This window comes from Pristiophorus japonicus, chromosome 7, assembly GCF_044704955.1.
Source record: "Pristiophorus japonicus isolate sPriJap1 chromosome 7, sPriJap1.hap1, whole genome shotgun sequence".
Lineage (NCBI taxonomy): Eukaryota > Metazoa > Chordata > Chondrichthyes > Pristiophoridae > Pristiophorus > Pristiophorus japonicus.
The window spans coordinates 119,310,533-119,334,483 of NC_091983.1; the positions used below are offsets into that span (position 1 = coordinate 119,310,533).

General features: G+C 44.6%; 1 protein-coding gene across 6 annotated transcripts in view; it reads right to left on the reverse strand.

Annotated features, from left to right (window-relative positions):
* Positions 1-22,792, reverse strand: part of LOC139267254 (nuclear receptor coactivator 7-like) — a 177,021-nt gene extending 154,229 nt beyond the window's left edge. For all 6 annotated transcript variants that reach the window (XM_070885284.1, XM_070885282.1, XM_070885283.1 and 3 more), the window contains exons 1-2: positions 22,607-22,792; positions 8,400-8,546 (exon numbers count right to left, since the gene is read on the reverse strand). In XM_070885284.1, the coding sequence (XP_070741385.1) occupies positions 8,400-8,449 (50 nt within the window). In that variant the 5' untranslated portion in view covers positions 8,450-8,546; positions 22,607-22,792. The remainder of the gene's footprint in view (positions 1-8,399; positions 8,547-22,606) is intronic.
* Positions 22,793-23,951: the final 1,159 nt, after the last annotated feature.

A 23,951-nucleotide genomic window follows, 5' to 3' on the forward strand; every position in this document is an offset into this window, starting at 1 on the left:
TTTATATTCTATTCCTCTATTTATAAACTCAAGTAACCCATATTTTTTTTAACCACCTTATCAACTTGCACTGCCACATTTAAGGATTTGTGCACATGGACACCAAGGTCTCCCTGCTTATCAACACATTTCAAAATTGTGCTACTTATAGTATACTGTCTTTCCATATTCCTCCTAAAGTGCATCACTTCACACTTTTCCACATTAAAGTCCATCTGTCATGCTGCCCATTTCAACATCCTGTCTATGTCATCCTAAAGTCTATCCACCCTCATTCCTCCTATTTCCCTATCCCCCCCATTCCTGCTTATTCCCCCGATTCTTCCCCCACGTTCTCTGCTCCTGCTCGCGCTATTTTTAGCTGCCAACTCCCATGAAAATAATTATTCGCACACATACTTTTGAAAGGACTTTAAACTACAGAACCAGTGGGAACGTGTTCAACCTTCACCATCTCCAGGCCAGGTCCAAGACCACTCCAACCTCTGTCGTCGAGCTACAGTACGCGGACGATGCCTGCGTCTGTGCACACACAGAGGCTGAACTCCAGGACATAGTCGACATATTTACTGAGGCGTACGAAAGCATGGGCCTTACGCTAAACATCCGTAAGACAAAGGTCCTCCACCAGCCTGTCCTCGCCGCACAGCACTGTCTCCCCCAGTCATTAAGATCCACGGTGCGACCTTGGACAACGTGGACCACTTCCCATAACTCGGGAGTCTCTTAACAAGAGCAGACACTGACGACGAGATTCAACACTGCCTCCAGTGCGCCAGTGCAGCCTTCAGCCCCCTGAGGAAAAAAGAGTGTTTGAAGACCAGGTCCTCAAAACTGCCACCAAGCTCATGGTTTACAGGGCTGTAGTAATACTCGCCCTCTTGTATGGCTCAGAGACACCTCAAGTCGCTAGAGAAATACCACCAACGATGCCTCCACAAGATCCTAAAAATCCCCTGGGAGGACAGACGCACCAACATTAGCGTCCTCGACCAGACCAACATCCCCAGCATTGACCACACTTGAGCAGGCCACATCGTTCGCATGCCAGACACAAAACTCCCAAAACAAGCGCTCTACTCGGAACTCCTTCACGGCAAACGAGCCAAAGATGGGCAGAGGAAACGTTACAGGCACACCCTCAAAGCCTCCCTGAAAAAGTGCAGCATCCCCACTGACACCTGGGAGTCCCTGGCCAAAGACTGCCCTAAGTGGAAGAAGTGCATCCGGGAGGGCACTGAGCACCTCGAGTCTCATCGCGAGAGCATGCAAAAAACAAGCGCAGGCAGCGGAAGGAGTGTGCAGCAAACCTGTCCCACCCACCCTTTCCCTCAACGACTATCTGTCCCACCTGTGACAGGGACTGTGGTTCTCATATTGGACTGTTCAGCCACCTAAGGACTCATTTTAAGAGTGGAAGTGAGTCTTCCTCGATTCCGAGGGACTGCCAATGATTTGAAAGGAGTTAAAAGTACACAAGCTACCCATCTGTACCCCCAGATTCCTCTTGTCAGGTCCCATAATGTACTTTTCATTATATGTTCTCACCAATCTCATTACTTTGCAATTTTCTACATTAAGTAACATTTGCGACTTGTCAGCACCATTAATTCTGATCATTCTGTATTTGGTCTATTTGTTCCCATTATTTGCAATTCTCCAAGCTTTGTACCAGTTTTGTGTGTACCTATTTCTAATTAATTTGCAATGCAATGTGAACAATAATAATCCTAGCATTGACCTCTGGAACATGCTGCTATCACGTACAACTGCCCTCTGATTGATCCAAGTCCTGATTTATTCTCGGACCTCTTTTCACCAACCCAGCCCCCCCCCCTCCCCTCCCACCCTCCATTTATTGCCTTTGAATCTTATGGATCAACTTACTTTGTGGTTGCGTGTTAAAACATATGAATATTCCCATAAATCTGAGTATGTATCAAACCACAGGATTTGCAATAAATTGGTGTCTTCAGATCGACTGACACCAGCTTCTCCTCCTCTTCATTTTTATTCTTGACAGTTATCATCTTGATGCTTCACCACAATGAATCAGCTCAATTGGCAACCAAACTAATCCAATGTGTTTGGGGTGCTTAAAATAGATTCAAAATAAAAAAACTAGCACCAGAGAGATGTGACACACCTGCTGCATAGCAGGTCACAAGCAGACATTGAATTGTCAATGGTTCAGACAGGCTGCATTTATTAGCGAGTATTCCATTACAAATCATTACAAATGGGTATGATTTGATGGCCATTACTGAAACGTGGTTGCAGGGTGGCCAAGACTGGGAATTAAACATACAGGGGTATCTGTCAATTCGGAAAGATAGACAAGAAGGGAAAGGAGATGGGGTAGCTCTGTTAATAAAGGATGATATCAGGACAGTTGTGAGAGACGATATTGGCTCTAATGAACAAAATGTTGAATCATTGTGGGTGGAGATTAGAGATAGTAAGGGGAAAAAGTCACTGGTGAGCGTAGTTTATAGGCCCCCAAATAATAACTTCACGGTGGGGCGGACAATAATCAAGGGAATAATGGAGGCATGTAAAAAAGGAACAGCAGTAATCATGGGGGATTTTAACCTATATATCGATTGGTCAAATTAAATCGCACGGGGTAGCCTTGAGGAGGAATTCATAGAATGCATACGGGATTGTTTCTTAGAACAGTATGTTACAGAACCTACAAGGGAGCAAGCTATCTTAGATCTGGTCCTGTGTAATGAGACAGGAATAATAAACGATCTCCTAGTAAAAGATCCTCTCGGAATGAGTGATCACAGTATGGTTGAATTTGTAATACAGATTGAGGGTGAGGAAGTAATGTCTCAAACGAACGTACTATGCTTAAACAAAGGGAACTACAGTGGGATGAGGGCAGAATTGGCTAAAGTAGACTGGGAACACAGACTAAACGGTGGCACAATTGAGGAACAGTGGAGGACTTTTAAGGAGCTCTTTCATAGTGCTCAACAAAAATATATTCCAGTGAAAAAGAGCAGTAAGAAAAGGGATAACCAGCCGTGGATAACCAAGGAAATAAAGGAGAGTATCAAATTAAAAACCAATGCATATAAGGTGGCCAAGGTCAGTGAGAAACTAGAAGATTGGGAAAATTTTAAACGACAGCAAAGAATGACTAAGAAAGCAATAAAGAAAGGAAAGATAGATTACGAAAGTAAACTTGCGCAAAACATAAAAACAGATAGTAAAAGCTTTTACCGATATATAAAACGGAAAAGAGTGTCGAGAGTAAATGTTGGTCCCTTAGAAGATGAGAAGGGGGATTTACTAATGGGAAATGTGGAAATGGCTGAGACCTTAAACAATTATTTTGCTTCGGTCTTCACAGTGGAAGACACAAAAACCATGCCAAAAATTGCTGGTCACGGGAATATGGGGAGGACCTTGAGACAATCACTATCACTAGGGAGGTAGTGCTGGACAGGCTAATGGGACTCAAGGTAGACAAGTTCCCTGGTCCTGATGAAATGCATCCCAGGGTATTAAAAGAGATAGCGGAAGTTATAGCAGATGCATTCGTTATAATCTACCAAAATTCACTGGACTCTGGGGAGGTACCATCGGATTAGAAAGCAGCTAATATAACGCCTCTATTTAAAAAAGGGGGCAGACAAAAGGCAGGTAACTATAGGCCAGTTAGTTTAACATCTGTAGTGGGGAAAATGCTTGAAGCTATCATTAAGGAAGAAATAGCGGGACATCTAGATAGGAATAGTGCAATCAAGCAGACGCAACATGGATTCATGAAGGGGAAATCATATTTAACTAATTTACTGGAATTCTTTGAGGATATAACGAGCATGGTGGATAGAGGTGTACCGATGGATGTGGTGTATTTAGATTTCCAAAAGGCATTCGATAAGGTGCCACACAAAAGGTTACTGCAGAAGATAAAGGTAAGCGGAGTCAGAGGAAATGTATTAGCATGGATCGAGAATTGGCTGGCTAACAGAAAGCAGAGAGTCGGGATAAATGGGTCCTTTTCAGGTTGGAAATCGGTGGTCAGTGGTGTGCCACAGGGATCGGTGCTGGGACCACAACTGTTTACAATATAAATAGATGACCTGGAAGAGGGGACAGAGTGTAGTGTAACAAAGTTTGCAGATGACACAAAGATTAGTGGGAAAGCGGGTTGTGTAGAGGACACAGAGAGGCTGCAAAGAGATTTAGATAGGTTAAGCGAGTGGGCTAAGGTTTGGCAGATGGAATACAATGTCGGAAAATGTGAGGTCATCCACCTTGGGGAAAAAAAAAACAGCAAAAGGGAATATTATTTGAATGGGGAGAAATTACAACATGCTGCGGTGCAGAAGGACCTGGGGGTCCTTGTGCATGAATCCCAAAAAGTTAGTTTGCAGGTGCAGCAGGTAATCAGGAAGGCAAATGGAATGTTGGCCTTCATTGCGAGAGGGATGGAATACAAAAGCAGGGAGGTCCTGCTGCAACTGTACAGGGTATTGGTGAGGCCGCACCTGGAGTACTGCGTGCAGTTTTGGTCACCTTACTTAAGGAAGGATATACTAGCTTTGGAGGGGGTACAGAGATGATTCACTAGGCTGATTCCGGAGATGAGGGGGTTACCTTATGATGATAGATTGAGTAGACTGGGTCTTTACTCATTGGAGTTCAGAAGGATGAGGGGTGATCTTATAGAAACATTTAAAATAATGAACGGGATAGACAAGATAGAGGCAGAGAGGTTGTTTCCACTGGTCAGGGAGACTAGAACTAGGGGGCACAGCCTCAAAATACAGGGGAGCCAATTTAAAACCGAGTCGAGAGGCAATTTCTTCTCCCAGAGGGTTGTGAATCTGTGGAATTCTCTGCCCAAGGAAGAAGTTGAGGCTAGCTCATTGAATGTATTCAAATCACAGATGGATAGATTTTTAACCAATAAAGGAATTAAGGGTTATGGGGAGCGGGCGGGTAAGTGGAGCTGAGTCCACGGCCAGATCAGCCATGATCTTGTTGAATGGCGGAGCAGGCTCGAGGGGCTGGATGGCCTACTCCTGTTCCTAATTCTTATGTTCTTATTATGTTCTTACGGCTAAGGGGATCAAGGGCCATGGAGAGAAAGCAGGAAATGGGTACTGAGGGAATGATCAGCCATGATCTTATTGAATGGCGGTGCAGGCTCGAAGGGTCGAATGGCCTACTCCTGCACCTATTTTCTATGTTTCTATGTCCAATTGGATCCTCAAAATTCTACAAGTGGAATTGTTCAAAAGAACTGAAATTTCTTGCAAACATCAAACAGGTCTAGTGTTGTGACATTAAAAATAGTAATTTATTGTTATCTCTTCCCATTTACTCTCGTCATGCTTTTCTTTTGCACACATCCCATTCCAATCAATTAATATTTCTTCTGCTTCTGTTCCATTTTAGGCTCCCCCCAACCCTCACCAACAAAAACCATTACCCTATTGTTTGGCTCTGTTGTCAATGCAAATCAGCTTTCAACAGTTCACCAAAAATATTTCTATATAGATTTAAGTATCTTTTTGTTGTTAAAAGCTCAGCACACAAAGATAATATGGAAATGGTGAATCTGGGAACAGTGCAACAGTGTTGTTTTACTAAATTATGAATTAACATAAATGCAGTACTTTACATATTTCATAGACAGTTATTTCTTATTCAATAAATCAGCACAAATGCAATGTTTCTAAGCTGCCCATGGAACAGATGTATCTACCATGCTGATCACAATTTTTGATCCGAGAGAAATGGGACCACTTGGTCCTCCACCTCAAATTTAAAATCATTAAACTCCTCCATGACCTAACCCTATCCCACACCCTTATCCCACATAAGAACACTCCGTTTCTATGACTCCAGCCTCTTGTGTATTTGCACCCCTCATTTTGCCTGCCATTGGTGACAGACCTTCAGCCTGTTGGGTCCATCTCTTGAATTCCCTCCTTAAGCTCTGCTACTTTTCATCTGGGAAAAAAACTCATCGACACCTCAAAGATGATGCCTCATCTTTGACCAAGAGGTCACTCTTCATAATCTCTGCTTCCCTGGCTCATTGTACGTTTTCCATACCCCTATCTGTAAAGGGGCTTGGAACATTCTTTACATAAAAGGTGCTATATAAATGCAAGTTGTTGGTACTGCAATAGTAAAGAAAGAGTTTCCTCTCTTTTGTAAATACAAAATCAAGGAGGCGATGTTGAACTTGTACATGGTATTGTACACAGTAGTGTACGCAGTTCTGGGGAAGATTATAGGAGGGATGTTGAAATTATGAATATAAAAGATTGTTTCATAAGTTGGTGAATCAGTAACAAGAGCACAAACTCAGTATTATAACTAGAAGATTGAAGAGGCAAATGAGAAGAAATGCTTTTATACAGAGGGTTATGAAAAGGAATGCTTTACTATTAAAAAGTGATTATTTAGGCAAAAACTACAACACATTTAAAAGGGAATTGTATTAGTGCTTGAAAGAGCATGGAAATGGCATTAAAGTAGACAGTTCTAGTAGAAGTGCTAGTACCAGCACAAGAATATTTGGCCAAACAGCCTCCTTCTGTGCTGCATTTTTTTTGATTCAACAATTTATTTGCCTCAAGGAATTTCAAAAGAATTGTGATACATAACCTTTTGCTATTAAATATTAATCTTGATGTCCTTCGTTTTCCAAATGCTAATTGATAGCAGGTCTTAGAATGCTCCAGCACGTTCCTGACAACTAATTTTAGGCTCAACTGATCTAATTTCTGGGTTGATGTCTTACTTTTGTGAACAGCAGGACATTATTCGCTATCTTCTAATCCTCAGTTACAGGAGCTATCTGTTGAGTGACCTCAAGATTCTAAAGGTATGATGCCGGTAGGTAATGTTGTGTATGCAGTGTTACATGACTAATTGATTAGAATGGGCTGCAGCTAACATTACCTTAGAGCCCTTTACTGAACTCAATCATCCCACTGTCCTCCTCAGAGAGAATAAAAATCAAGGTTTTGGTAACCCAGGATATGTCCAGTTGAGCACAGCACGAGTTGAAACATCAGGACGGTCACAAACCAACTCCCAATGCTTCTCAAAGATCCGGATCTGCCGAAAGCAAACCTTAGCCTTTAAAGGCTCAGAATTTGTATTTCCAGTGCCGATGAGCATTTGTGGAAGGCAGGATAAAAGCTCGAGTAGAAGCATAAAATCATGCAAGTAATTGTTGAATATCCGTAAACAAAATAAGTGTTATATGGCACATCAAGAGAGCAAGGATGGGAGGAATAAACGAGGGGAAAAACATCACCCAGACTTACTCCAATCCCCAATAAGCACATAAATGTTTACCCCCAGCATATGCACAAAAGATTGCAAAACCATGTCAAACTGAATATAGATAACCGAGTCCCCCCGCCCTCCTCCATCACTGAGCACAAATAATGACGATCATCTCCCACAGAGCGTGATTTCCACCCCCCCCCCCAACTTACCCAGAGCACAGATTGCAACAGTCTCTTCTATCACCCCCACCCCACCGCACCCTGCCCAACAGAGCAGAGATCACACCCACCAAGCAGAAATTTCAGCACCGTCCAAATAATTGGAAATTAAATTACTGGTGATGAATCATGGAAAAGAGTGGTGGCCTGCCCTAGTCCTGAACGCTCAGCTTTCTCTAGTTTCTCTCCCATCTCCCCTTATGCCCTCTCTGAGCTCAATTTGTCCATGAGATCTACCTCTTGTTCCCTCAACCCTATTCCCACAAAACTGTTGACCACCCAACTTCCCTTCCTGGCCCCCATTTAGCTGATATTGTTAATGATTCTGTCTCCCTCGTCTTCAAATCTGCCATCATCACCCCTTCAAAAATCCAACCCAAACTATCTCCTCTGCAAATAAAAAGACAATTACTCTCAGCATAGCTGGGAAGGCAAAAAAAAAATCACATTGACAGCGTGAGCAAGCTCTTGAAAGGTTGGGGTTAAGGCACATTTGAGGCACTGATAAGGGCACACTTCATAAAATTCAGTATGACCTAGGAAAAATCTTGCAATCTCCAAAACCGTTATTCCCTCCACAAAATAACAGACAACTCATTTGTCACTGCATTAAACTACCCGTCTCCTTTCTCAGAGAAATAATTTACATTTATATAAAAAGTACAGTATTTACTATGTTCCATACCTACTCTAGATAGTGATTAACAAGCTTATCCCATCTCAATTTAATTCACTTCAAAGCAGTGAAAACATGTAATGCTCCTAACACACAAGCACTTTTATTCTGTAGATTTTTTCCCCACAATATTTTGTTTCTGTTTTAAATCCTTTGCAACAAATAACATTAAACCCAAGTACTGTGTACAACAAATTTCACAGTATACAACAGATAAATGTGAATGATTTTACCTGGCAAAATAACCTGGTCTTCTTTCTTTTTTCAACTCTTTAGTCTCCATGTTAAGAATATTTGAAAGCAGCTTATTTCTTTTTTCCGTACTGTGCAGTAAATTGCTTTTGCTTCCAGGTTTCTTGTCATCCACATAGAAATAGTGCCTGTAATGATACAATCTTGTGATTCAAAGACTGTTTCACAAACAGAATAATAGTAGGTACTTATTGTTTTCTTGTAGATGAACTTTACTCAAGAACTCCAGTCACATGTTTTTAAGGTTCTGCAATACCCTCTGATGCCACTGCCAATATTTTTTTTAAGATTGTGTTGATGTGAAGCAATTTTCACATTGTACTAATTGAAGATAAGTAGTGTAACTGAACTTTAACTTTGTCAAAGTCACTTTACTTCAGTTCCCAATGACACAAGACCAATGAAAGCAGATAGTTGCTGTATTATGTTTAGTGGGATGTTAGTATCGTGAGCACCCAAGATGTGACACCTGCATGTCAGAAACCAGGTCATCAAGATTCCACTAAGCCCAATATAAAAGCAATTCAGAGTGCAACATGCAAGGATCTCTTCAGGACTAATGGTCTTAATTGCAGAGCAGTCCAACAAGCATTCTGAATTAAGTGAAAAAATATCAGCAGCTTCCAACTCCAAACACAAATAAAATACATAAAATTGTTGATTGTTAATTATAGTGACATAAAGCACATGCAAGATGCGAGTGTCATATTTCGAGGGTGAAAGATAGCACGGACGATACTGAAAAATCAGTGATGCTTGTTGGAGTGGATCAGGAAATAACTAATAGAGACAGATGTCTCACCAGTTATATGCGAGTGGCAGCTGTTATAGAAAGACCTGAAGAAATTAAACTGGGATAATTAAATAGAATGGATCTTACTATGTTATGGAGTTTTCCATTGCTTGCTCAAAGTTGAGAATGAACCAGAGATTTGCAGTTTAGTCAGTGCTGAGCTCAACTTTGCTTTGACATTCTTGAAGTATGTTTTTATGAAAACTTTGCCAATATAAAGTTTGAACAGGGACGATCATTTTACCAATGGCACACACTCAAACAGCAGCTAACTTGCAGCCCTGATGCCTGAGCCAGCATGCTTATGTCTTGAGCAGTGGTGCAGCAGGGAGGGATTCAAATTCCTGGGGCATTGGAACCGGTTCTGGGGGAGGTGGGACCAGTACAAACCGGACGGTCTGCACCTGGGCAGGACCGGAACCAATGTCCAAGGGGGAGTGTTTGCTAGTGCTGTTGGGGAGGATTTAAACTAATATGGCAGGGGGATGGGAACCAATGCAGGGAGACAGAGGGAAACAAAAAGGCAAAAGCAAAAGACAGAAAGGAGATGAGGAAAAGTGGAGGGCAGAGAAACCCAAGGCAAAGAACAAAAAGGGCCACTGTACAGCAAAATTCTAAAAGGACAAAGGGTGTTAAAAGAACAAGCCTGAAGGCTTTGTGTCTTAATGCAAGGAGTATCCGCAATAAGGTGGATGAATTAACTGTGCAAATAGATGTTAACAAATATGATGTGATTGGGATTACGGAGACGTGGCTCCAGGATGATCAGGGCTGGGAACTCAACATCCAGGGGTATTCAACATTCAGGAAAGATAGAATAAAAGGAAAAGGAGGTGGGGTAGCATTGCTGGTTAAGGAGCAAATTAAGGCAATAGTTCGGAAGGACATTAGCTTGGATGATGTGGAATCTATATGGGTAGAGCTGCAGAATACCAAAGGGCAAAAAACGTTAGTGGGAGTTGTGTACAGACCTCCAAACAGTAGTAGTGATGTTGGGGAGGGCATCAAACATGAAATTAGGGGTGCGTGCAATAAAGGTGCAGCAGTTATATGCACATAGATTGGGTTAACCAAACTGGAAGCAATACGGTGGAGGAGGATTTCCTGGAGTGCATAAGGGATGGTTTTTTAGACCAATATGTCGAGGAACCAACTAGGGGGGAGGCCATCTTAGACTGGGTGTTGTGTAATGAGAGAGGATTAATTAGCAATCTCATTGTGCGAGGCCCTTTGGAGAAGAGTGACCATAATATGGTGGAATTCTGCATTAGGATGGAGAATGAAACAGTTAATTCAGAGACCATGGTCCAGAACTTAAAGAAGGGTAACTTTGAAGGTATGAGGCGTGAATTGGCTAGGATAGATTGGCGAATGATACTGAAGGGGTTGACTGTGGATGGGCAATGGCAGACATTTAGAGACCGCATGGATGAACTACAACAATTGTACATTCCTGTCTGGCGTAAAAATAAGAAAGGGAAGGTGGCTCAACCGTGGCTATCAAGGGAAATCAGGGATAGTATTAAAGCCAAGGAAGTGGCATACAAATAGGCCAGAAATAGCAGCGAACCCGGGGACTGGGAGAAATTTAGAACTCAGCAGAGGAGGACAAAGGGTTTGATTAGGGCAGGGAAAATGGAGTACGAGAAGAAGCTTGCAGGGAACATTAAGACGGATTGCAAAAGTTTCTATAGATATGTAGAGAGAAAAAGGTTAGTAAAGACAAACGTAGGTCCCCTGCAGTCAGAATCAGGGGAAGTCATAACGGGGAACAAAGAAATGGCGGACCAATTGAACAAGTACTTTGGTTCGGTATTCACTGAGGAGGACACAAACAACCTTCCGGATATAAAAGGGGTCGGAGGGTCTAGTAAGGAGGAGGAACTGAGGGAAATCCTTATTAGTCGGGAAATTGTGTTGGGGAAATTGATGGGATTGAAGGCCGATAAATCCCCAGGGCCTGATGGACTGCATCCCAGAGTACTTAAGGAGGTGGCCTTGGAAATAGTGGATGCATTGACAGTCATTGTCCAACATTCCATTGACTCTGGATCAGTTCCTATGGAGTGGAGGGTAGCCAATGTAACCCCACTTTTTAAAAAAAGGAGGGAGAGAGAAAACAGGGAATTATAGACCGGTCAGCCTGACATCGGTAGTGGGTAAAATGATGGAATCAATTATTAAGGATGTCATAGCAGTGCATTTGGAAAGAGGTGATATGATAGGTCCAAGTCAGCATGGATTTGTGAAAGGGAAATCATGCTTGACAAATCTTCTGGAATTTTTTGAGGATGTTTCCAGTAGAGTGGACAAGGGAGAACCAGTTGATGTGGTATATTTGGACTTTCAGAAGGCTTTCGACAAGGTCCCACACAAGAGATTAATGTGCAAAGTTAAAGCACATGGGATTGGGGGTAGTGTGCTGACATGGATTGAGAACTGGTTGTCAGACAGGAAGCAAAGAGTAGGAGTAAATGGGGACTTTTCAGAATGGCAGGCAGTGACTAGTGGGGTACCGCAAGGTTCTGTGCTGGGGCCCCAGCTGTTTACACTGTACATTAATGATTTAGACGAGGGGATTAAATGTAGTATCTCCAAATTTGCGGATGACACTAAGTTGGGTGGCAGTGTGAGCTGCGAGGAGGATGCTATGAGGCTGCAGAGCGACTTGGATAGGTTAGGTGAGTGGGCAAATGCATGGCAGATGAAGTATAATGTGGATAAATGTGAGGTTATCCACTTTGGTGGTAAAAACGGAGAGACAGACTATTATCTGAATGGTGACAGATTAGGAAAAGGGGAGGTGCAAAGAGACCTGGGTGTCATGGTACATCAGTCATTGAAGGTTGGCATGCAGGTACAGCAGGCGGTTAAGAAAGCAAATGGCATGTTGGCCTTCATAGTGAGGGGATTTGAGTACAGGGGCAGGGAGGTGTTGCTACAATTGTACAGGGCCTTGGTGAGGCCACACCTGGAGTATTGTGTACAGTTTTGGTCTCCTAACCTGAGGAAGGACATTCTTGCTATTGAGGGAGTGCAGCGAAGGTTCACCAGACTGATTCCCGGGATGGCGGGACTGACCCATCAAGAAAAACTGGATCAACTGGGCTTGTATTCAGAAGAATGAGAGGGGACCTCATAGAAACGTTTAAAATTCTGACGGGGTTAGACAGATTAGATGCAGGAAGAATGTTCCCAATGTTGGGGAAGTCCAGAACCAGGGGACACAGTCTAAGGATAAGGGGGAAGCCATTTAGGACCGAGATGAGGAGGAATTTCTTCACCCAGAGAGTGGTGAACCTGTGGAATTCTCTACCACAGAAAGTTGTTGAGGCCAATTCACTAAATATATTCAAAAAGGAGTTAGATGAAGTTCTTACTACTAGGGGAATCAAGGGGTATGGTGAGAAAGCAGGAATGGGGAACTGAAGTTGCATGTTCAGCCATGAACTCATTGAATGGCGGTGCAGGCTAGAAGGGCCGAATGGCCTACTCCTGCACCTATTTTCTATGTTTCTATGTCATCTTCATAACGCACCCAACACGGACGGACACGATGGGCCGAAATGGCCTCCTTCCATGCTGTAAAATTTCTATGAATCTATGATTTCAGCATAGATCAGATACACTTACCAAGCCAAAAGAGAGTGCAACCCTTATGGAATAGATGTGAACAGGAAATGGATTTTTAACACCCCATCATATATTACACCTTCCTCTGCCTCCTCGCCGGCGAATTTTTACGAATCTACCTGGTGGTCGAGGAGGCGCCCTGGATTCCGGTGCAGAGGCCTTCTCTTCCTGCGCTGCGAAGCACGCTCCCGTCCGGAGGGTTCCCACGCAGAAGATGCAGTCACATGTGACTGATCAGCCAATCAGATAAGTATTTCACAGGTTCCCGTTAATAGCACTGAGACTCGCGTATCTACAAGTTCTCAGTGCTATTAATGGGAACAAAACCAAACACACAAAATACTAAAAAATAAAACAGACCACACATTTAAAATTAATTGAAATTAAAATGTCTTATAGAAATAAAATATTTTCCCGATTTTTAAAAAAGTTTTTTTTAAGATAGCCACGATCCAGTGTATTTACATGTTAATTGCCTGGCCAACTACCCAGATATACCTCCAGAATATTTTTTGTATGTTTTAAAACGCTTGCGTCTGTAAAAGTAGGCTATGCGCCTGCTTTTATCAGGTGCAAGATTTTTGAGGACATTTGCTGGGCAAGATATGCGTAAATCCTGCAAGCTTGCCCAAGAAATGTCTTCGCTCCCGAGATGTCTACGATCTGTCAAGCTTTTCCATTGCCTTCCCAGGTCCGTAGAAACTTTGTACAGGCCCGGGAAGTCGGAATTTCTACCCCACTATGTCAAGGTGTCAACTGTCCCTCAACCAACATCAATTAGAAAAAAGCAGATTATCTGGTCATTGTCACATTGTTGTTTGTGGGAGCTTGCTGTGCGCAAATTGGCTGCCACATTTCCTACATAACAACAACAGTGACTACACTTCAAAAGGTATTTCATTGGCTGTAAAGCACTTTGGGACGTTTGGAGGTCATGAAAGGCATTATATAAATGCAAGTCTCTTTCTTTCTTTCTGTTCCAAGTTAACACTGTCTGGGAGAATGTGCCACAGGCAGCAGAGTAAATATAGTAAGTTTTGTTGCTGATAACTTGTGCAGGCTCTCTGGATTGAAGTACAGGTATCATCACAGCAAATTGTGTCGTTGCATGAAGGTATGGCTTAAAACACTCGGATCTTGTGTTGTGGAGAAACAACACCGCAGCTGTATCTCTCCAATGTGGAAGAATGGGTCATAGGATGGAGGCCATATTCATGAAGTTCAAAAATTTGCACAGCTTAGGTCCAGAAGCAAAAAAGGAGCTTTGATGTAGCCTGCCACAAAAGACTAGGATAGGCTATCAACTGGCAGATATAGGCTTTACTGTGAGAAGGATGGCTAAGCTTTCTTTTAACACTTTTTCTAGACATCTTCATAACTCATTTAAGCACAGGTCAGATATGATTAGCAAGTCAAGGAAAGCTTGCAACCCTAAAGGCGTGGATATGGATGGACAATAATATAGTGCTCATTATCTTCTAAAGACTTATAGTATGGTATTTTTCATTGTTGAAGATACACTATTATTTGTCCACCATATTCTGTTCCAAATATGTCCAAAAGATTTGGTCTCTAATGGTTCAGGTGAAACGGTAACCACTCTTTGATGTTGACATCATTAAACAAAACATGACTTTTAACAATGCAACTAGGACACTGATGAAGATGAAATAGAGAATGGGACCAAGCAGACTTCCAACCAATCTTTCCTCAGGTGTTATGACAAAATTACTGTTACAGATTAAGCTTTTAAAACAGTTTTTCTTTTTCAATAGTTGCACAGTATTTCCCATAAATGGAGCAAGTCTCTCTCTCTCCAAGAGGAAATGTGCTTCTTATGAGCTCTGCCATAGCAGAAGCTAATATGACCCAGGTCTAATATTAGTACAACTGCAGGAAATTGCACATTGGATATTTACACAGGATTCATACAAACATAGAAAATAGGTGCACGAGTAGGCCATTCAGCCCTTTTAGCCTGCACCACCATTCAATAAGTTCATGGCTGAACATGCAACTTCAATACCCCATTCCTGCTTTCTCGCCATACCCCTTGATCCCCCTAGTAGTAAGGACTTCATCTAACACCCTTTTGAATATATTTAGTGAATTGGCCTCAACAACTTTCTGTGGTAGAGAATTCCACAGGTTCACCACTCTCTGGGTGAAGAAGTTTCTCCTCATCTCGGTCCTAAATGGCTTACCCCTTATCCTTAGACTGTGACCCTTGGTTCTGGACTTCCCCAACATTGGGAACATTCTTCCTGCATCTAACCTGTCTAAACCCATCAGAATTTTAAACATTTCTATGAGGTCCCCTCTCATTCTTCTGAACTCCAGTGAATACAAGCCCAGTTGATCCAGTCTTTCTTGATAGGTCAGTCCCGCCATCCCGGGAATCAGTCTGGTGAACCTTCGCTGCACTCCCTCAATAGCAAGAATGTCCTTCCTCAAGTTAGGAGACCAAAACTGTACACAATACTCCAGGTGTGGCCTCACCAAGGCCCTGTACAACTGTAGTAACACCTCCCTGCCCCTGTACTCAAATCCCCTCGCTATGAAGGCCAATATGCCATTTGCTTTCTTAACCGCCTGCTGTACCTGCATGCCAACCTTCAATGACTGATGTACCATGACACCCAGGTCTCGTTGCACCTCCCCTTTTCCTAATCTGTCACCATTCAGATAATAGTCTGTCTCTCTGTTTTCACCACCAAAGTGGATAACCTCACATTTATCCACATTATACTTCATCTGCCATGCATTTGCCCACTCACCTAACCTATCCAAGTCGCTCTGCAGCCTCATAGCATCCTCCTCGCAGCTCACACTGCCACCCAACAAAATTTAAGTGGGATTTGAACACTCCTTCTCTGGATTATTAGTCCTGACCGCTGGATTACTAGCCCAGTAACATAGCCACTACTCCACCATACCATATATGATCTGCTCTGAAAAGAAATACACCACACTTTGGACCAGACTATTAAAATCTATGATTACTATGCATACAAAAATGCAATCACTAGCATCATCACATCAACACTTCACAGCACAAATTATTGTCCACAAGGGTTAAATTTAGCATTCCTACAGGTTCTGTTGCAGCAGAACTTTGGAAACAGTCGTTAATTAATTGGAAACAAACTGTCCAACAAATATTCCTCCAATTCAGCCCAGGACATCGCTGCAGGAATTCCTATGGGCTGTGTCCTAGGCCCAACCATCTTCAGCTGCTTCATCAATGACCTTCCCTCCATCATAAGGCCAAAAATGCAGTGTTGATTGCAGTGTTCAGGTGCATTCACAAATACTCAGATATAGACAACATCCAAACGTCCGCCGCGCGGCCGATGCCATCGAGTCGCTAAAAACAGCTCTGGGCCCTGACTCCGTTAGGTGTATCGAGGAGGCTCAAGCACGTGGGGAGATCCCGTCCGAACTGACCCCCGTCCGGACGGAATTCCTCATTGGCGCCAAACCCCGGAACCTCCCTCGGGGGCCGGCGCCTCACAACTTGAGCCGCCTCGGGGAAATCCCCTCCGTGCCTTTCAGTTCCGCGCGGAGGGGTTTCCTGTACGGGCTGCTCCTGCACACCCTCAACTTTGCCATCCTCGCCAGCCGTCCGGACACGCCATGGCGCACCATCTTGCCGTCCGGAGGAGGCGGGGGTCCCCGATGGAGGGCACTCTACGCAGGGGTCCTCCCACTATTCATCGGGGACTTGGCCTGGAGGGTGGTGCACGGAGCAGTGCCGTGCAACAAATTTTTAAGCCGGTTCACGGACTCCCAGGCCGCCTGCAATTTCTGCGGTCTGGAGGAGTCCGTGTTCCATGTTTTTATTGAATGCACAAGGTTGCAGCCCCTGTTCCACTATTTGAAGGGGCTGCTCCTGAAATTCTGGCTGCACTTCAGTCCCACTCTCCTGATCTTTGGGCACCCTGTGCGGAGGGGAGCAGGTAGGTCCGAGGGCCTCCTCGTAGGACTGCTCCTGGGCACGGCCAAGGGTGCCATCAGCCGGTCCAGGCAGCGGGCGGTCGAGGGGGTCGTTCAACCTGACTGCCTGCCTCTCTTCCGCTCTTACATCCGGTCCAGGGTGTCCTTGGAGATGGAGCACGCGGTGTCCACCGGTACGCTCGCGGCCTTCCGCGAGAGGTGGGCACCGGAGGGACTGGAGTGCATCATCACGCCCGGCAACCAAATTTTAATTTGATTTTACGTTTTAAAGTTAATTTGTTTTAATTGCCGGTGCTTTTAGTGTCCCCTTCCCTTTTATAGGGGGCACTGGGGAAAAATTGTGATTTTAGTGCCCAAAAAAAAAAAACCAAAAAAAGAAAAACACAAAAAAAAAAAAAGGGGGGGAAAAAAAGGGCCTTGTAAATGTCTGGAGTGTCACCCAGGTTGGGTGGCACCGTTATTGTTTTATGTTTTCACAGGTAGACTCTAAAAGAGTTTATAGACAACATCCAAGCTTGTGCTGATGTGTGGCTTGAATGTTACTTGCCACTTAAGTATCTCCAACAAGAGAAAGTATAACCACCTCCCATTGACATTCAATGGCATTACCATCATTGAATTCCCACCATCAACATCTTGGGGTTACCATTGGCCAAAAACCAGCCACATAAATACTGTGGCTACAAGAGCAGGTCAGAGGCTGGATATTCTGCAACGATTGGCTAAACTCCCGACTCCCCGAAACCTTTCCACCATCTTCATCATCATCATCATCATAGGCAGTCCCTCGAATCAAGAATGACTTGCTTCCACGCCAAAAGATTCACAGGTGCTTCAATAAATTGGCCAGAAAAAGCAGCAAACCTGAGGACTGGGAGAAATTTAGAATTCAGCAGAGGAGGAAAAAGGGTTTAATTAGGAGGGGGAAAATAGAGTATGAGGGCAAGCTTGCAGTGAACAGAAAAACTGACTTCAAAAGCTTCTATAGATCTGTGAAGAGAAAAAGATTAGTGAAGACTCAATGTAGGTCCCTTGCCATCAGAATCAGATGAATTCATAATGGGGAACAAGGAAATGGCAGACCAACTGAACAAATAATTTGGTTCTGTCTTCACTAAGGAAGACACGAATAACCTCCCAAAATTACTAGGGGACCGGGGGTCTACCGAGAAGGGGGAACTGAGGGAAATCCTTGTTAGTCGGGAAATGGTGTTGGGGAAAGTGAAGGGACTGAAGTCCGATAAATCCCCAGGGCCTGATAGTCTGCATCCCAGAGTACTTAAGGAAGTGGCCCTAGAAATAGTGGATGCATTGGTGGTCATTTTCCAACATTCTATAAACTCTGGTTCAGTTCCTGTAGCTTGGAGGGTAGCTAATGTAACCCCACTTTTTAAAAAAAGAAGAGAGAAAACAGGGAATTATAGACTGGTTATGACATCGGTGGTGGGTAAAATGTTGGAATCAATTATTAAAGATGTAATAGCTGCACATTTGGAAAGCAGTGACAGAATCGGTCCAAGTCAGCATGGATTTATGAAAGGGAAATCATGCTCGACAAGTCTTCTACAATATTTTGAGGATGTAACTAGTAGAGTGGGTAAGAGAGAACCATTGGATGTGGTGTATTTGGACTTTCAAAAGGCTTTTGACAAGGTCCCACACAGGAGATTCGTGTGCAAAATTAAGGCACATGGTATTGGGGGTAACGTATTGACGTGGATAGAGAACTGGTTGGCAGACAGGAAGCTAAGAGTAGGAATAAACGGGTCCTTTTCAGAATGGCAGGCAGTGACTAGTGGGGTGCCGCAGGGTTCAATGCTTGCACCCCAGCTATTTACAATATACATTAATGATTTAGACGAAGGAATTGAATGTAATATCTCGAAGTTTGCAGATGACACTAAGCTGGGCGGCAGTGCGAGCTGCGAGGAGGATGCTAGCAGGCTGCAGGGGGACTTGGACAGGTTAGGTGAATGGGCAAATGCATGGCAGATGCAGTATAATGTGGCTAAGTGTGAGGTTATTCACTTTGGTGGCAAAAACAGAAAGGCAGAATATTATCTGAATGGTGACAGATTAGTAAAAGGGAAGGTGCAACGAGACCTGGGTGTCATGGTACATCAGTCATTGAAGATGGGCATGCAAGTACAGCAGGCAGCAAAGAAAGCAAATGGCATGCTGGTCTTCATAGCAAGGGGATTTGAGTATCGGAGCAGGGAGGCCTTACTGCAGTTGTACAGGGCCTTGGTGAGACCACACCTTGAGTATTGTGTGCAGTTTTGGTCTCCCAATCGGAGGAAGGACATTCTTGCTATTGAGGGAGTGCAGCGAAGGTTCACCAGACTGATTCCCGGGATGGCAGGACTGACATATGAAGAAAGACTGGATCGACTAGGTTTATATTTACTGAAATTTAGAAGAATGAGAGGGGATCTCATAAAAACATCTAAAATTCTGACGGGATTGGACAGGTTAGATACAGGAAGAATGTTCCCGATGTTGGGGAAGTCCAGAACCAGGGGTCACAGTCTAAGGATAAGGGGTAAGCCATTTAAGACCGAGATCAGGAGAAACTTCTTCACTCAGTGAATTGTGAACCTGTGGAATTCTCTAGCACAGAAAGTTGTTGAGGCCAGTTCGTTAGATATATTCAAAAGGAAGTTAGATGTGGCCCTTACGGCTAAAGGGATCAAGGGGTATAAAGAGAAAGCAGGAATGGGGTACTAATGTTGCATGATCAGTCATGATCATATTGAATGGTGTTGCAGGCTCGAAGGGGCGAATGGCCTACTCCTGCACCTATTTTCTATGTTTCTATGACCTAAAACTCCAGGTCCCGAACCAAAGGTGGAAGATGCCTGTGCATGGATTTTTTTTAACATGTGGTGACCGTTGCACACCAGCCATCACACGGGCTTGACAGAGCTAGGTCTTGGTCCAGTAGCAAGGATTAACCAAGATGACTGGAGACCAGCTCTGCTGCACGGACCTAGTGCAGACACATATCAGTGTGGGCTGGCCCGTGCTGCCCCTGGACCCTCGCCTCTCCTCACCTTGGCCCCGATCACGTCGCTCTACAATCTTTCGCCGCTCCTGCTGTATCTGCCCAGTCTCCAATCACCAACCTGGACCTTGGTGACCTCCCTCTTCACTGCTGTTGCTCTCCTGCTCCAGCACATGCTACTCCCTGGAGTGGTATGCTGCCACACAGCTCCTTCCGTTCCCCGGCCTGCTCCGATGGTGCTCGCAGGCCGGGGGCCGTGCAGACCATCTACCATCTACAAGGCACAAGTCAGGGGTGTGATGGAATACTCTCCACTTGCCTGGATGAGTGTAGCTTCAACAACACTCAAGAAGCTCAACAGGACAAAGCAGCCCGCTTGATCGGCATCCCATCCACCATTTTAAGCTTCACTCTCTCCACCACCAGTGCAATGTTGCTGAAGTGTGTACCATCGACAAGATGCACTGCAGCAACTTGGCAAGGCTTCTTCAACACCAGCTCCCAAACCCGTGACCTCTGCCACCTAGAAGGATAAGGGCAGCAGGCGCATGGGAATGCCATTACCTCAGAGTTCCCCTCCGAGTCACAGATCATCACATATCGCCGTTCCTTCATCATCGCTGGGTCAAAATCCTGGAACTCCCTACCCAACAGCACTGTGGAAGTGCCTTCACCACATGAACTGCATCGGTTCAAGAAGGCAGCTCACCACCACCTTCTCAAGGGCATCATGAGAAAGAATGCATTATTTTAAAAATCAAAGGAAATGAGTCCGACTATATTACGAAGTTTTCCTTTCTCAGCAATGCTGAAAATGAACCAAAATTTTGCAGCTTAGTCTGTTCTGAACTCAATTTTTCTTTCACATTCTTGAAGTTTTAGAGCTAATTTTGCAAATATAAACTTTGAAGAAGACCAATCATTTTACCAATGCCACACACTCTAAAACAGCAGCTAACTTGCAGTTCTGAAGCCTGGGCAAGCACCTTCGTCTGTAACAGGTGACGATTAATTTCTTCCTGCTCCTCCCCGGCTCTCCTCCTCCTCCTCCTCCTCCTCCTCCTCCATCACCCTCCTCCTCCTCCTCCTCCATCACCCTCCTCCTCCTCCTCCATCACCCTCCTCCTCCTCCCCCCTCTTCAATCTCTGTGCCCACCTCCTCCCCCCCAACCTCCTTCATCACCGCCACCCCTCTCCTCCTTCACCACTTCCCCTCCACCACCTCCACCACCCTCCTCCCCCACCCTCTCCACCTCCCACCCCCTCCACTATCCTCCTCCACCCCCCTCCTCTTCCCACCCATCCCACCTCCTCCCCCTCCTTCCACCACCACGCCCCCTTCCTCCTCCCCACCCCCCTCCTGGCCAAAGACCGCCCTAAGTGGAGGAAGTGCATCCGGGAGGGCGCTGAGCACCTCGAGTCTCATCGCCGAGATCATGCAGAAATCAAGCGCAGGTAGTGGAAAGGGCGTGCGGCAAACTAATCCCACCCACCCTTTCCCTCAAAGATTATCTGTCCCACCCGTGACAGGGACTGTGGTTCTCGTATTGGACTTCAGCCATTTAAGGACTCATTTTTAGAGTGGAAGCAAGTCTTCCTCGATTCCGAGGGACTGCCTACGATGATGATGTAGACCATAAGCTTGGTGCCAGATTTAAGGTCATGGTTTTTGAAGTCTCTCTTCCTCAGGCGACCGAAGGCTGCGCTGGCGAACTGGAGGTAGTGTTGGACCTCATCGTCGATGTCTGCCCTTGCTGATAGTCAGCTCCCAAGGTATGGAAAATGGTCCACGTTGTCCAAGGCCGCACCGTGGGATTTTGATGACCGGGAAGCAGTGCTGTGTGGCAGGATCAGTTTGGTGGAGGACCTTTGTCTTACAGGTTACAAAATAATTAAAAGAGTATGTATTTTTTTTTAATTATGAACCTAGTTTGGGACTCCTCATAGCTCAATATTTAATTCTGATCATTTCAGTATTGTAGTCATTGGAATTTTTTTTTAATTCTGTAAATAGGTTACGCAACCAGTTTCCACAAACAATGCTGCATCAATATAGATCTGTTCAATACACTTGGGACATAAATAGATAAATAATACTTAAGACACGATAAACAAACGGGATCTGTTGTGTCTTTTCTCTGCTACTTTTTATTTGGTGGGGTGGCAAAATGCTGCAATGGCACAATGCTTCCATACACTGGGCCAGCTGCACATTTAGAAGAGACAACCTTAAATCTCACTGTTCCCCAATATAAAAAGTTCAACGTATGTTTGAAACTAAAATGCTTCCAAAAATAATGAAATGCAACTTCTAAAATGGCTTAACATGTCATAATCCTTTACATCATGTAAACCATGATTAATATATTGGAAATCTACGTCCCTTTAACAATCATAAATAATGTTAACAAAAACTACTTGACTTCAGTAGAACCAATAGAGCTGATAAACTGGTATTAAAATCTGTGCGTGTTTTTTTTATAATTTGCTCGCAGCTTTAAATAATGTTGCACCTGAGCCCAGGACGTTTCCACATGGCCCAGTGAGACGCGAGCTCCAGTGGCCCCGGGGCGGGAGGCAATCGCAGTCTCGGGGTAACTCCCACCGGTGCTAGTGACAGCGGCCGTGCCCGATTTAGGAGGAGCCCCTCGGGGCAGGTGGTCGGTCATCAGTCGGGAAACAACAGTCCCCGCCGACTGTTGTCCGGCCATCCGTTTCAGCAGCTGCTTGGTCCGAGCCCCTGACTGACTGACCAAGGCCCTCCCACTCCACCACCCCGCCCCGCACTCGAACACTTATACCTCTCGGCACACGGTGCGTCACTCCCGCCGCCGCCTCAGGCCCGTGTGTCCGGGCTGCGTACCGACTCGCCGCGATCACATCCTCCTCTCGAGCCGGCGGGTTGACCGTTGACCTGGCTCTGGCCGTCGGCACCAGCAGACCGTTACCGCTATCAGCCGCAGTACCCGTGCCGCCGCCAGTTTACGCTCATCTGCGCCTGCGCGCGAGCTCGCGGACCCGCGACGTAACAATGACAGCGAGCGTCCCCGGTCAAGGTTCCAGTCCCGTGCCAGCTCAGGACAACATTGGGCAGCCCGGCTCCCTCAACTCAGCCTTCCTTTGGTTACTTGCTTTAGTTTTAACTCCAATTTCTTCTTTTCTTGCAGTTGATGACTGATTAAAGGGCAGACAATGCCACAGGTGCTGGTAGCTCACTGATGCCGTGTCAATTTTCTTTATCTCATAATACTCCTGTGAAGCATCTTGGGACGTTTCACTACGTTAAAGGCGCTATATAAATACAAGTTGTTATTGTCGTTATCACCCAGACGGCCATTATTTACATATTCATTATTTGTGTGCCAAGAAAGTGAATCTTGGTAGACTATTTGACAACAAAGCCCACCACAACCAAACCCAACACAGGCCTCCCTTCAGTGCTGTACACTGGAAACAGGAAACCCGACTGATATTACCCTCTATATCCCAGGGCATGTCGGCCATTGCCCTCATCAAGGACTGCATGACATGGGCCATCATGTTCTAAAAAGTTCTTGGGTTCGGTGTGTGTGTTTTACAGTGATTTCTAAACAAAGACACTTTTGTAAGTGATAGCATAGATTTATGAAGGGGGAATCATGTTTGACAAACTTGCTGGAGTTCTTTGAGGATGTAACGAACAGTGTGGATAAAGGGGAACCAGTGAATGGTATATTTGGACTTTCACAAGACATTTGACAAGGTGCCACATAAAAGGTTACTGCACAAGATAAAAGTTCACGGGGTTGGGGGTAATATATTAGCATGGATAGAGGATTGGCTAACTAACAGAAAACAGAAAGTCGGGATAAATGGTTCATTCTCGGGTTGGCAATTAATAACCAGTGGGGTGCCGCAGGGATCAGTGCTGGGACTCCAACTATTTACAATCTATATTAATGACTTGGAAGCAAGAGTCCAAGTCATTAATATAGCCAAGTTTGCTGACGATACAAAGATGGGAGGATAAGCAATGTGTGAGGGGGACACAAAAAACCTGCAAAAGGACGTAGACAGGCTAAGTGTGGCAAAACTTTGGCAGAAAAAAGTCAAAGAGCAAGTTATTATTTAAATGGAGAAAAATTGCAAAGTACTGCAGTAAAGCAG